This window comes from Balearica regulorum, chromosome 2 (assembly GCF_011004875.1).
Source record: "Balearica regulorum gibbericeps isolate bBalReg1 chromosome 2, bBalReg1.pri, whole genome shotgun sequence".
In the NCBI taxonomy this organism is placed as follows: domain Eukaryota; kingdom Metazoa; phylum Chordata; class Aves; order Gruiformes; family Gruidae; genus Balearica; species Balearica regulorum.
In genome coordinates this window covers 153,507,340-153,522,601 of record NC_046185.1, presented here as the reverse complement: position 1 = coordinate 153,522,601, position 15,262 = coordinate 153,507,340, and the positions used below count along the sequence as shown (strand labels likewise).

General features: G+C 39.1%; 1 protein-coding gene across 3 annotated transcripts in view; it reads right to left on the bottom strand.

Annotated features, from left to right (window-relative positions):
- Positions 1-15,262, bottom strand: part of CCNY (cyclin Y) — a 128,324-nt gene that overhangs the window by 11,365 nt on the left and 101,697 nt on the right. For all 3 annotated transcript variants that reach the window (XM_075746567.1, XM_075746568.1, XM_075746569.1), the window contains 3 exons: positions 15,146-15,203; positions 14,930-15,049; positions 2,420-2,586 (listed from right to left, as the gene is read on the bottom strand). In XM_075746567.1, coding sequence (XP_075602682.1) covers positions 2,420-2,586; positions 14,930-15,049; positions 15,146-15,203 — 345 coding nt within the window. The remainder of the gene's footprint in view (positions 1-2,419; positions 2,587-14,929; positions 15,050-15,145; positions 15,204-15,262) is intronic.

Genomic DNA, 15,262 nt, shown 5'->3' with positions numbered 1-15,262 from the left:
TGAGAACTCTAAAATCTTTAAGAAAAGGTTAAGGAGCTAAAAACTTTGAGGACAAGGACTCATCAGGGTTTGGCACAGGGAACGTGCAGTGCAGGAAGAGGGCTGATGTTAGCACGGGTCTGCCAGGTGAGTAATGGCATCACACAGCTCGAGTGCAACTGCTAACAGTAGCACCACCACACGTTTGTCAAAAACAAACCCCTCTTTTTTCATTTCCTTTCGCACCACCACAGTATGCCTCATCACCTGCCTTCAAAAAATGTCCTGAGAATCAGCAATTGCAGAACTCATATTTATGTCCATTCCCGATTAATAGTGTGACACAGCATGGTCAAACCTGTCACTGTTCAAGCTGTTCAGGACGCTACTTCAGCTCATGTCCCAGCTTCAGAGATACTTTAAAAGCTCCCAGATTTGCCTTGGAGGAGGAGTGAATGGACGGAGGCCCTTACTGCCACTGAACACCCAAAAGCATGAGAAAAGGATCAAGGGGAAAGAGGCTTAGCAAAATCATTCAGGAAACACTCAAAACAGCCAAGGAAGCATTATCAAATTGTTCTGCATGGAATAAAATTACACACAGAAATGTGAAGGGCCTGGTTTTAGCTTCTTGTCCCCTCTATTCTCCCTTTTATTTTGGAAATCTCATTCCGTCTGGGTTATGTCGGAAAAGAAGTATCATGAACCATCCTTAAAGTAGCTTACGTATTTTAAAACAGATACCAAAATGGCATCATGCAGTATTTTCCATCTCTATTTTGAAATGAGAGTTTTCCCCCAAACTAATGTAAGTACCTGCAGCATACGACAGCAATGCAAGCTTTGCGTTTTTCTCTTTGACTTGGGGGAGAAAACCCACCTTATTACAAATAGCTTGTTAATACAAGATTTAGAGAGAACTTTCCTAATACTTGAGCAATGACAGCCACTCACGATTTATAAGTCTTATCTAGCACTGTATAAGCATGCTTAATTTAAAGCAATCAGCTGACTCCTAGCATTCAACCTTTCTCTTACAGATCATTTTTAGACCAGCTATAAATCTGACAAATGGTGAACTATGAAGAAACTAAATTAGGGCTGCTTTAGCAAAAACGCTTGGCCTTTCACTGCTTTGAGATTGCAACTGAGACTCAAAAAACATTCTGTCTGTATAAAGATTCCTTCTCATCTACTTCTCTCCTTCCCTCTTCCCTCCTTCCAGAGTGCTTATTCACAACAAACTCTCTTCGGTGGCTGTGATCCTGACGTGAGTAAAAGCAGAGACAAATCTATATACTTGTCATTACAGATACTTAGCTCGGCTTGAAAGAGCTCTGAAACACACAGATACTGTGCTAAAATGTCTTTTTGTGTGTGCGTGTGTGTGTTATTACTACTTATAAAAAAAGAGGTGCACCAGTAGGTTGAAAAGGTCGCTCTCCGAATGCACGAGCCACGGTGGCCTGTCAAGGCATCCAGCCCCCGGCACCATCCCAGCACCGATTCCACCTGCGGCCCGTCCAGCACCGCTCTCGCACGCACGCCAGCTCAGGCAAGGGCACCTTGGGAAGTGTGCGTGGTATATGACCCAGCCCTGAATGTATAGGTGATACAAACCCCAGGCACTTCAGCCAATATATGTAATACCTGCTAACCAACCAAACAAAAAAAGCACTTGACTGTAGCGAAGTGACCATTCATTTCAGTATTTCTAAACATCAAGATCTTAATTGTGTTTATTCTTATTACAGTTCCTTTTATTACCGTTGGAATATACTCTTGAAATGGCTCAGGAGTATCCAGCCAGATATAACAACTCTCTATCCTGTAACACCATGCACTTCTTACAAATGCCATCAGATTAAAAAAAAAAAGGAAAAAATGGAAATTTCTCTTTGCAAGTTAAAATACTAGATTTTTAACATACTGGAAACGAACTCAGCAGGATACAGGGGGGGGGGAAAAACCCCAAACACAACAAACCAAAACCCCCAACGCACTAATTTTGAATAATGACAATAAATAAGTGGGTGATCATCTAAGGGTGATTAGGATCACAACAATTTTTTTTCCGGCGTTACATGTTGGTCTCCTGACTGTATGGAGGACTAGCACAACAGTAAATGTTGCTGAAGTGAATACATGCAGGCTCATTGCATGTGGGGTTTCTTGTCAAGTCATACATTTAAATATACTGCAGGTCTGTTTTCATCACCGTGCATGAACAGCCAGTGGTAAAATACACTTCAACCAGAAAACAAAAATAATTCACGTCTTCTATGTAAGCAACTGTCAAGTAGACCTCGTGCCATCTATCAGCATCCCCCACATTTAGCTACAACGCAGATACACAAACTTTATACACTTTATAAGAGAACTTCCCGTCCCCCTCATACACACAGATCTTGGCATTCATTGACAAACAAACTGCACTCACATGTCTTCAACCGTGATATCTTTCAGGATCTGGCAGTAATCCACGTTCCACACTGCCTGGTCGTCCCAAACTTTGGATGCCAATAGAATCGCACCCAGTACAATTCGCTTCCAGTTTGCTGGACAAATATCTATCTCTGCGTAAGTTAAAAGTCTTTCAAGATACACCTGTGGAAATATATTAAAAGTAAGACTTAACCTATTTTGCTTTTATGTAGACATGGAAAAGAAAACTATTTTCATAAACCCATTCCAGCAATTTTAAAACAGTAATCTGCTCTCAAAAAGATTCTTTTATAAAAGCTGTGGGTTTAAATGCATACATTTATGCCAAGCTCAAGACTGGATATGATAAATTCGTATTTTACTTGGCCTTTGCCTTCTGATCATATTACTAGAAACAAAACTGTTATTTTTCTATCTGCAACTGTTGCTAATAGTCACATGTTGGAAGGAATTCAAATTACAGTTTAAATAATGTAAATAAATAATAACAGACTGATAAACAAAATACATTCTAAGAACTACTGGTTATGGGTGATCTCTGTACTTCCCTACTCTATACCCTATTAGGCAAAGGGAAATTACAATTATGAATAGTTACATGTGAGGTGAACAAAACTGAATACTTCTGCAATCCACAACATTTAAACAGTTTATAGACTAGCTGAGAAAACACCTCATAAATCTGCAGTTTGACTAAGTTAATGCTTATTAGCACCTAATCAAATAATACCCAAAGAATAGCTAATATAGATAAAAACATACCAAAAGAATAGCTAATACAGAAAAAGAATAAATCAAATAATACCCAAAGAATAGCTAATATATCAAAAATTCAGTGTAGGACATACATGCTGGTAAGGATTTGAGGGAAAGGGGGAGCATGGGGGGGAAACTTTAGAACCCAGAAGAGCTCACTTGTGATTTTCTATAAGGACTTGCACTCATACAAGCACACAGAGCTCCTTCGGTGATTTGTGCTTCTTGAAAGGTCTAGCATTAGTAGAAAACAGTATTCAATTAATAATCAAATAATAATTAATATATTTTGAAGCTCGTTTATTTTTATGAGTCCACAACAACATCAAGGCCAATTACATCCTTCATATAGTTTTGCTCATTAATTTTCACAATTATGATATGTACAAGTAATTAGAGCTTGGCAACAAGATGATCATAAACAGTAGACAGCTGTTGTAGAATTTAAAGTTTTACAGAAAAAATGCATTTTATGAAAAAAATATTAAATATCTGATTATATGTACCGAGATATTCAGCCCACAAAATGAACTTTCTCACACCCTCTGCAATATAAGTGGCATACTGAGCAAGAAAATCATGGGGGAAAAAATACAAACCACAAAATATTAGACAGCTTTTGTCCAAAGCAGCCACCACAAAGTATAAATTCTTTGCTTCCTACTCCTACTGAAGGAAAATAAAACTGGAGTTACAGTGTCTGTAATGGTCACTAATACAGTCAGATTATAACGAATTCAGGTGTAAAAAGTATAATTTTTTTCTCTCCTCAACAGACCACCTCTCCCAAGCAACAGACTTCTCAGTCCACTGGGAGGTTGTTTCAGATGGGTTTCACTGCACTCTTCTGGCAATGATTTAAGGAAATTCAGATATTTATTAAGTAAGTTAGTAAATTCTGGTCTGATTCAGAAACAAAGTTTTCAGTGCCTTCACTAGCATCCAGGAACTGAGCTTGTTCTGCAGTTTTGTTTCTCACCCGTGGAACGACTGGCTGTGCATGGAGGAGCGGAACTTGAAACTGGAAGGGCTTCAACATGACAACACAGACACATTTACTAAAACCAACAATTAGTCCTGATGTGCTACTCTATAAAAATACAGGTTTGCATTTACTGAAGAATAACCTGTTCTTTGTATCTGGTAATAGATCTTATAACACCCCCTTCCCTGCATTGTGATAAAAAGCAATTAGGTGGTTATTTAGGTTGCTAGTACTCTTACAAGAGTCTACATTGACTGACAGAAACTAGCAGGAGATTTTATGAGATACTCTGATGAAAGTACAATAGACATGCAAAATATTCTACCTACCTGAAAGGCTGCATATTTTATAAAATCAGAACACTGCTTGGGATTCTGAAGGGCTAGCAATTTGTTTAAAATTTTCAATACCTAAAGACGTTCTTCTACGGATACTGAAGGAAATTTACTTCTGCTCTAACAGAAGAAATATATGGCCGCTAAGAAAACTGAAAACATTCCTTTAAGATATATATATAAAAAAAATAATGTTCAAGTTTTTTACTTACTAATTTAAAACATTTTTAAGAGGGATTATGACTGATTTAAAGATAATTACTAAAACCCACAGAACATTTAGAAAATAGTTATCCCAAGTTTTGGAGATATCTGTACCTTCAAATAAATACTGGACTAACTTTAAACAAGTAACAACAACTAACTTATAAACGGAGCATACATACAAAATGGTAGATGCATAGAAGTCTTCTTCAGAAAAGCATCATCTCATTGATACTACCAATGCCAAAATAGTTTCAAAGAATTTTTGAAATTATAGAATACTCAAAAAGTCTGAATAGTTACAGTATGTTGGATATTACAGACTGGTCAAATAATAAAAAGGAAAAAAAAAGTCTCAGTAAAAGACCTTTGGCATTCTCACTCTCCAAAGGGTTCTCTATTTTTCTTGTGTTAATAAAGAATTAACCTTAATCTTGTTTTAGACACTTTGTTGAACTCAATCTACTACATCATTAGTTACAAAGAGACAGGTATAACAAACATTCAAAAATCTCTATGAAAACAAAGTTACACCTAGCTATAAAGTGGGAATATTTACAGCATGAGACTTCACAGATAAAACTGTTGATTTTTCAGTTATGTGTTTGGTTGGTTTTTTTAAATAACAAATGTATAGGTAGCAAGATATCATAAAACTAAAGCTGAATTTTTGAAGAGGCCAGATGCCAGATTCCTGAATACACCATTCCTTCTTTAGCTACGATTTGCCCCTGCCTGCCATCCTAACACTGAAGAAAACCATAACATTATCTGATAATACTGTAAAAGTAAGGATTCTGTTGTGGTCTCAGAGGCATTCAGAGAAGAAAAAGTAAACTGATAAGAACAGATAAGACGGATATTGAAAGGAAAGACATAAAGAAGAATAATTCATAACAGATGACCTTACACCTAAGTAAATAGGGAGCATAAACTTACTACTACCTTACCACCAGCACACACTTCAGAAATCAGCTTTAAAAATTAAATAGGAGCTTGATAAGACACTATTGTTATACCACCTTCATTACCATATTTGAGCATCTTCCAACAGCATGTTGAAGGATACGAATAATTGCTCTTGAGTCCTTGGTGATAACTTGGGCTTAACTCCAGACATACGGTTTGCTGGAGTGAGGCTCTGTATCATCTTCCGCTAAGACTGAAGATGATAAATGCCTCGCCAGGAGCAAGGCGCTTAGTGTGGCTTCTGGCTCCTTTCTTGAAAATGCCTTAAGAGAGCATTTTGTTTTGTTCACCTGCTGTGGCCTCCCTGACTCAGTCTTGGGTTTTAAGTGTCTGGGTTCAAGTAAGAGACAGAAAAAGCACAAGACTTCTTCTTGCAGCAAACATTTGTAAAAGTTTATCGAGGTCCTCAGCTAAGGTGGGAATTCACGGTAATCTAGGACTTGTCTCCCAAAGATACGCCTATGCTGTCACACTAGTGTAGTTCTGCAACTTTCAATCAAACCCACTCAGTCACACATACAGTCTTCCTTCTAGCTCTTGCTAGCTCTAATTTGGAGAGAGCCAGGTGACTCTGCAGACAGTGAAATTTAGGCAGAGAAAAGGCAGACTGGTACATACCAGAGCTCTCACCCTACTGATGTAGAGCATCCTCATAACAGCAGTATACACACAGCCAAGCAAGCTCTGTCTCCTATGGAAATGTGAGAAAGTTCGTTATTCCCGACAAACGGAGCCCTCCACCACTGTGTTCATCTCAGAGCATTTCACCATACTACACCCAGGCCACGCTAACAGCCCAAGCACCAAAATTTTGACTTTGATGGCACATCGGAGTAAAAAGGAGAGGTAGTGTCTGCCATGCGCTCAGCAGCCTGCACTACTGAATTCAGGGGGATGTTCCTGGCTGCTGCAGAGATGTGCTGAATCAGTGCAGGCTTTTGGAGAAGAGCCAGGTGGCTCTCAGCCCGTTTGAAGAGGAAGGCTGGTGGGTGGCTAGTTCACTACGCTACTCATCCCAAACAAACTCGTGGCTGGTGGGAGAATACCACCTGCTTTTGCTGGCAAAAGCAAGGGAGTCTTCCCACACGCAGGCAGGCATGCTCCACCTCATTAAAATAAAAAAAAAAATAAATTAAAAAAATCACTGAAAATGTTGACCCTGCAATGGTAAAGGTGGCATATGGAAATGCCATTTGTATGCAATTATGTCTATACATTGAACAGTGTCTTAAAAACAGAGGTCATTTTCTTAAATATGGGGTTTGTACAGAACAGACTTGGGATTCTGTGTGTATTAGGCGGCTCAGTATATTCGTGTGTTGCAATGAATTTCACTGGCTTAATTTTCAAAAGCAAAACACTTTCTACATTTTCTTTAGGACTAGCTGCTGTAAAGTCATATAATAAAGCTAAATTTTAAAAGCTCACTGTAGAAAAGAATATTGCAACTTGCATTCCAGAATGCTGAAAGAAATTTACTTGTATGTCAAAAGACCAAAAAATGCAGAAGAAACAATGTGAGAAATCCTTTTTAAAAAAAAAAAAACAAACAACAAAAGTCTGAAAATCTCATCTCCTCTGGATTGTTTCAGGAGGTGTTCCTTCACAGAACCCGAACGTATAAGATAAAATGAGCTTTTAGTATCCAGAAGACATAAATTAAAATAAATGCCATGATTTGCCTCCATCCACTTTTAACAGCTGTATCCACACTGAAGAATGGAACTAAAGCTTAAAACAAATTGAAGCTGTGATGCCAAAGTTACTTTTCTTCAACTTAATTCATCGTTTGCAGTGCCTCTTCTGAAAGTAAACTTTTGTAGCAAAAGTTTTGAACACTTCTCTACTAAACATTCAGAAGCTGAAATCCAAAAAGACACCAGATTTATTCTGCCTTAATTCGACACCTAGCTCTCCTGAAACACTTTAATAGTTTCCAAGAGCTTTCTTCATCACACCTATCGTTACCCACTTAGTTATATGACTGTATGTTTATGGATTTTTTACAGAATGATAACATGACTATTTAAATAAAAGTTTAAAGTTACTGATATGGTATTAGCAGAAACTCTGAGTGGCTTCAGATAAACAACACATTATTCTGAATTTTTCCCAGCTTGCAAAGAACAAGTATAACTCAGCGTTAATACCAACAACACTACAATCTTCAAAACTCCTTTGTAACACAATTCAATTCCCAGCTGAAATGAAAATGCAATTCTGATCTGAAAAACACCAGTGGACATTGGTCCATCAATACATTTTCACTTAGTAACTCACTACCTCAGAGTCTCATTGTGCCATTATTAGTCTACTGTGTTCGGGAATGAACCACACGGGTTTTCATGGCTGTCAGTCTAATAAACTTGGATGGACAGCACTTGCACCTCAGTCGAGACTTTCTAATAACTTGAGCACATGTCAGAAGATACACTGCACAGACTTAAGATTTCAGAAGAGTAATATTGGATTAATATTTTCCATCTCTTCCCACAGACTCACACCAAGATGTTGTGATGATTGACCTTCACGCTTGGAAGATCAGCAAAATTATTATTTAATCACAAGTGAAGCCAATAGGGTGATTTGCCTTTGTTATGAATTCATTTCTTCGAATTAAAAAGAATTTAATTCTATTAATTAAATTACCACTCTGTGGGTACAGATAATCCCAAATTGGCTTCGAGTTCAATGAACTCTGGAGAGGTTCATTAGCTTAGATGCAGCACCACAGGAATGTAGCTAAATGGCTTCCAAAACCATTTCAGGTCCAGCAGAGGTACAGAACTGATTTGTTTCAGCACATATCTTGAGCTCATAAATCTGCCAGACCCGAAATGACTCCATGCTGACCTACTTTGGACGCCTCTGATCTTAAGTCCTAGGACTTGGACTTGCACTGGCATGGTAGAGAAGCGTTTAGCCATCTATTACCACCATTAGTCCTGGGGAGCTTTTTTTTAATCCAGACACTGAACTGTAACATGGCACAAACTAACAGGATCAGCAACAGCATCCAAGCTCCAGAAGTGCTGCTGCAGCAGAGCCACTGCTGAGACAGAACTAATCTCCGGGGTGATTATTTGCAGTTGGGTGAATCCATCCTGGACTTCCCAAGTGTCTGATAGTAACCACAGCATCCAATGTTATCTGGGATGTCCTGCTCCTCATGATCTTGGATAGCAGAGAGCTGGTTACACAACATCCTGATCGACAGAACATAAATCTGTCTGAAGAAACCGAAAACTAAAGATAGCACTGAAGAGCTTCAGTTTTAATTAGTGCGAAACAGCATCTCATTTTTTTTCCATCTCAGAGGACATTATAGCATACTTTGTACATTATATAATACTCTCAAGTAGAAAGAAAACTTAAAATACCAGAGAAGGTTTTTTTTCCTTTTTTCTTTTTTTTTTCTTTCAGGAGGATATATACCAAATATGAGTGTGTCAAATAATTTCACTTTAATACTTCATAATCCAAAGGAACACTCAAATGTTATTAAAATCTTACTATGAGGTTCTTATAGAAGTTTTGTTTCTCTTTGTTACGTCATTCTGAAGCTGTTCAGCATTAACTTCCAATATCCCACTGATACCTCTTACCACACTGGAGTTGCAGTTTAAGCACCCAAAATACCATAATTCTTTTTTTAGGCTTCCCTAAAACAATGGAGCAGGTTTTCTATGGAGGTTATGAAATTTCCATCCTTGGAGAAATTCAGAACTCAACTGAGCAGGCCCTGATCAGCCTGATCCAGCTGGTCATGCTTTTCGCAGAGGCCAGACCAGCGTGACCTCCAGAGTTCCTTTCCAACCTAAATGATCCTGTGAATTCCATCTGTCTGCAGTGCTGGAGTTTCCTGTGGTGCAACCTGGAGAGGTGAGAAGCTGTGCGCTGCCTCCAAGGAGGCTGAGTGGGAGTCTCAGCACACTAAAGAAACGGGCAATCGCTGAGGAATGTCACTGACGTTACTAGAAGAATTCTGAATTTTGAGGCAGCAGCAAGAGCAAAGCATTATCTTTTCTCATGCAGTTTTTATATTGTTGTATGTCAAATTCTATCCCTATTTTACTAATAAAGTGGCTTAATAGTGGCTTTAATCATTTGTCACTTGATTTATATTGACAGAAAGGAGATGATGTTTTTGGTATTTTAATTACCATAATTGAGAATCTACAAATGAACATGTATCTGCAAAAACCTCATTCCCTCCCTCTCTCCCATTTAAGCTCCATATGAACTCACCAGATAACCCACATTGCAGGAGCACAGAATAACTAATGAAGACAGTTTTCATAGCAACACACCACAGAGAAATACTGAGTCTTCTCTCTTTAATGAGAAAACTTCAGTGTGTCACAATGCCTTGAAACTAAAAAGATATTTGTATGGGAAAAAAATTGGTAGTGGGTCCCACATAGTCAAATTACAGCTCTAATCCAATCGCTAAATTACCATATGTTCTGTTCTAAGCAATCCGCCAGTTCCCTACCACGGCTCTCCAGAAATAACTGTGCTTTGCAATTGCCCAGCTGGGCATTTAAAATGTTCCACAAAGGTCTGGTGCCATCCATTTGGTGGAAAAGGACATCACATCATCATGGTCCTTGCAAATTCATCCAATTTTTATTTTTGAGACCAAATGTTGAAAAACAGTAACAAACATTATCACAAAAGTCTGAAAATGTGAACAACTGCAAAGTACCATTGTAGATTTTTGTAGGAAGAACTAATAGAACTGAGAGAAGTTACACATCTCCAGGTTTGCCCTCTAATTTACTCATTTTAAGGCAAAGACCTATAATACATATAAAATACACTCAAACTATTAGGCAACATTGTCTTTCCAGTCTAAAACCGGGATCAGTAGACATCCATTCTTTGAATGAATGTCCTCTTCTCTTGGGAATTTAAAAGAAAAATTAAAAATCCACCCCCCAGAGCTTCAATGTTCTCTTTTTATAAAGTGCATATCCCAGTAGGCCTAAAGCAATACTCGACTGAGAGACGTATAGGTATTAACCGATAATGATGCACGTGTTGTATATTGGACTGTAGTCAAAAGATAACAGCCCTAAAGCCAGGGACCAGAATCTGAGTTTTTGGCTCCCACCAGTGCCTGAAGCACAGGCACAAAGCCCCTGCTCCTCCTGCCCTTCTCCACACAGAGTGTAGCCCGACCCATGCCTCGGCTCGGGATCCACAGCACAGGTGGAGAGACCTTCTGTCTGTGCCTGGGAGACCTCCTTCAGATGTGGCAAAGTCGTAGGTTTCGTCCACCTCCCAGGGAATGCTTGAAGCCCAGGACAAAAGTGGCCAATAATACTAGATACACTCTTCTTATAGATTTCTTACAAGAGGTGGAGCCCAGCTTCAATGCTTTGCCTTGCTCACCCAACCGCACTCACAAGCTCCTATGGTCACTGGATGGAGAATGACAGATTTCAAACCAGGCAATAAACAATGCTTTGCATTGTACTCTGTGGTCTTCAGAGGAACCTGCATCTTCCATGAGGTGCGTAAGGATCGGTAGTTACGCTGGACCAGCTGAAAAGGACCTCTGCAGCAGATCAACTGTCTCTGTGGACTCTGATCACTTTCTTTTGTGTTTTTGGGTTTTTTTAAACAAACATCAGATTTTTGATACTTCAATTTAAATATTAAAAAAGGTATTTTATCAGCATTTTAAAGTAAAACTATCCCAGTGAAAGGAAAGCAATTCAAAGCTTTCTCCCTTCCTCCAAACACACAGAAAACAACATTCTCCTCAAATACTATAATTTTTCACAACACAGTTCAATATTATCTCTCTATCTAGTTGCTGAAAATGTGACTAAAGAGCACAGTAGGAACTCAGGAACATCCGGCTGGATTAATTAAATCCCTATTTTTCATAAGGAGAATTTATTCTTAGGTACTTCAAATTTCCAATTTCCCAATATCAAATCCTCTCAGTCACTGTATGAACTTTGTAACATATTGCAAAAGCATGCTCTTCTGAACTTCACAGAAACAATTCAGCTCATGTACTCTATGTATTTACATATCACCGTATCTGATCAGTCTATAGCATATAGACCTAGCATATTTGCATATTTGCAAATGCAAAATGTATCCTCTCTGAAACTACTATGGACATTGAAGTCTATTAGGAGCCTTAGATTTGGCCTATTTGCACAAAACTCAGTCATGCCAAGGCAAAGCAGAAAACTTGGACCATTCTCCTCTTCAGGTCTACTTAACAGGGTTGTTTTGTTTTTACAGGACAAAAGAACAAAGCGTAAATATTTAATTCTCATGACACGCAAACACTGTATTGTTTTTCTGTTGGTATGGACAACACTCCTGCTCACATTTTTATTTGCTATCCAATTAATAGATTAACATAAGTACAACTTGTCACCTCTGCACTTGAGGAGACGGTGAAGAGACAGGCATTTCTCAGTTTTAGCAAGGGTGGGAATACTCTGGGTCGAGGGAGAAGCACATGTGCGTTATTTTTCTCACAAAGTCAGGTCACAGAGTTAGTTCAACTGTTCACTGGGACAAAAAACCCCATTATTTGCAAGACTTCAAATCAGCAACACAATTCTTAAAACTAATTTTATTCTTATGGTATTATTTTATAAATAAATAATGTGAATTAGTATTTAATTGTTTCAACCTGAGATTTTAATTTTTCACCTATCAGTATGGGAAATCTCTTGGCAGCTCTGGAGGCTGTGTGAAAATTAAATTTTTTGTTTAATTATAAATTGGTTTTACTGTAATAGTGGAGGCTTTAATTGAAATATTTTAATTAAGTGCTAGAAGCAACACAATGCCAGCTTTTTGCTGGAGACTAGCTTATCTAACAGTCTGGAGTTTCACGTTTACTCAGGTCTGTGCTGAGCATACAGACCACTATATAACCAGCTGTAACTGCTGCTTCTACCTGGGTAATGGCATGTAAAAAGACAAACGGCGACTGCATCCAACTACACACCTTAGACCACGTTAATAATTTGGGCAGTAAAAGGGGGTGGTTAGGACTCTAAAAATAGAGTGAGTGAAAGAAAGATAATAGTTGTAGCATCTTGTTCAAAACAGTACTGCGATCTCCACAGATCTACTTGCTGCCCTCTGGCATCCCCCCCAGGAGGAACGAGTGGCAGACAGGACTATCAGATTGCTCTCCGACGGACGGCCGGGCTCTGGCAAAACATAAGCTCCAGCAGGGAATGCTGCTCTCTCCTTCTCCAGACAGGGCATCAAAACTAAAAGCACTTGGAGGGTTCATAAATAGCAACGTCAACACTATTAAGATTTCAGGAGTGTGGGGAGGGGGGGGAAGGGTTGCCTGCTTTCTAAGAGATTAATTTCCACATTTGAACATTTCAGAAACAACACGATTAGTCTCTGGGGCCCCTCCTCATGACACTAACAAATAAAGAAATGGGATCTAGAAGTGCAGAGGAAACAGAACAGCAGCAGCAGAATTTCACACTTGTAAAACACTGTTTATCCAAAAATTCTGCAGCTTTCTGGAAAGAGGGGTCAGGCAGGTGCTATTATCCTGAAAACAGGTAAGAAGAGCAGAATAGTAATGGTGATCACCTGCACCAAATCTATCCACAAATTTCTGCACGCCTGCTTGGAGAACTAGGCTGTAAAACAGTTTTCTCTGTAATCATTGTGTTGGGAAAAAACCAAAGCCATCTAAGTTTTCAAGCACTAACAACTATGGAAACTGCCTCTGCAAGATAACAAATGAGTCAAAAACATTTATACTTCATTGCAGATCACACCAAAAGAGTTACTTGCAGGGAAACCACATGAGAACCAGAAGAGGCAAGAAAGTAGTTACAAAGGAAAGATATTGAAATATATGCCTGGGTTAACAAGATTTGTGGGGAAGAACTTTCCATGCATTGCAATAACAGGAAGATGTTGTTATTAAAAGCCCTCTTCCTTTCTACTAAACAGTGCCCTCATTGATCAAATAACCTAAGATCAAACAACAGATAACTACAACAAGGTTCCACTGTATCTGACAGATTAATTAAATTACACAAGAACATACCGAGTCACACAACATATCTTGCCTCCAGAAGAAAACACTTAGGAAGAAAAGGGAGAAGGACAAGTGCTTAGTGCGATTATGTAGAAGAGACAGACAAAACGTCATTTCAGAAAACAAGCAATGGCTGCGTCAAGTAACTAGGTAGAGTTCTAGTTCAAACTGTAAGGGTGGAGCACTGCAGGGTATTTCTTGCCCTATTTCTCTCATATTCCTGCTCTGTACTGGCTAGTACAATTCATTCTGACTGTCTGAAGAAGAAAAGCCTGCCAACTAATCTTAGAAGCCAAGGAAGAGAGATTAACAGAGGAAATGAGTAGGTCTGGCCTTCAAAAGCCACCTTCTCCAATTTCCCTTTCTTCCATCTAAAGTGCATAACAAAGCTGTCATGAAACCACATGTTGTAGTGGTAAAAAACCATTTTGTTCTTTTAAAAATCTCTGAGTCAAGAACATGGCCAAAATTGTGACTGGAAACTGAAGAGGCCTATCAGAGTTGGCAGGATAAAAATTTCAGGAAAATTAAGAAATTCTCAGCTGGTGGAGATCACTTTAGCTCCTTTAATCCACATTGCTATGCTGATCCACACCAGCTGAAAATCTGAACCTTCTTTTGTGTCGTGCTATTTTTAAGTAGCTAAACTTCAGCCTTGAGTATAATTGTTCAATCCTATGATGTGGTCCTGAAAGGCAAGTACAGTGCAAGTGAAAAAGAGCCATCACCAACACGTCCCAGTCACTCACCAAATCCTTTGTGCACCCGTCAATTCTTACCAGTGCTATTGAATTACCTACAGCTGTTCCTGAGTCTCTGCTGGGAGCTACGATGATACGCAGCAAACCCCCCAAAAGTGGAAGCCTCTCTGCTTTTAGCAGTCCCTCTTGTTCAGATCGCTTATGCCACCTGCGTTTTCTATTAGTCACCTTGGCGGCCTGTAACATTATCACTCTGTGAGGGCAAGACGTAACCCCGGCTTTTGTGTCACATGTTACCCAATCTCTTCTTCCGTCACGTACTCTCCCCAAGAAAACAAACTGTAGTATCTCTTCCCATCGAGAAATTCCCTTGGTCTCCATGGTGAGGAAAAAAAAAAAAATCCCTGGCAGCACCTAGATCTATTAAATCATACAAACCCAAGTGTTGGGAACAAAACTGGGTCTGTCAAATTGTTGATGTCATCTCTCGGACACTCACCAGGGTGACAATGGCACATTCAGCAGTCAGTTGAGCAGCACTGAACAGCGTCCGAACAAAGCGGTAAATCTGTTTCTGCTCCGGGTCATGTTTGTCATAATCTGGTGGCACTTCGGATTTCTAAGGAAGAAATACTTCCAAATAGGTGACTGAAACAAAACGAAGCAGACAGAAAGACAGTTCACGTGAAAGGGAAAAAGAGGCAGATGAACTTACCGAAAGGGGATGAAGGTTTTCATCAAAAATATCTAAGAGCATTCTTCCATCTGTGTCCCTAAAAAGCATTAAAACCAAAGTAGCGTCATTATCTGAACACGACAGCACGCAGCTCTC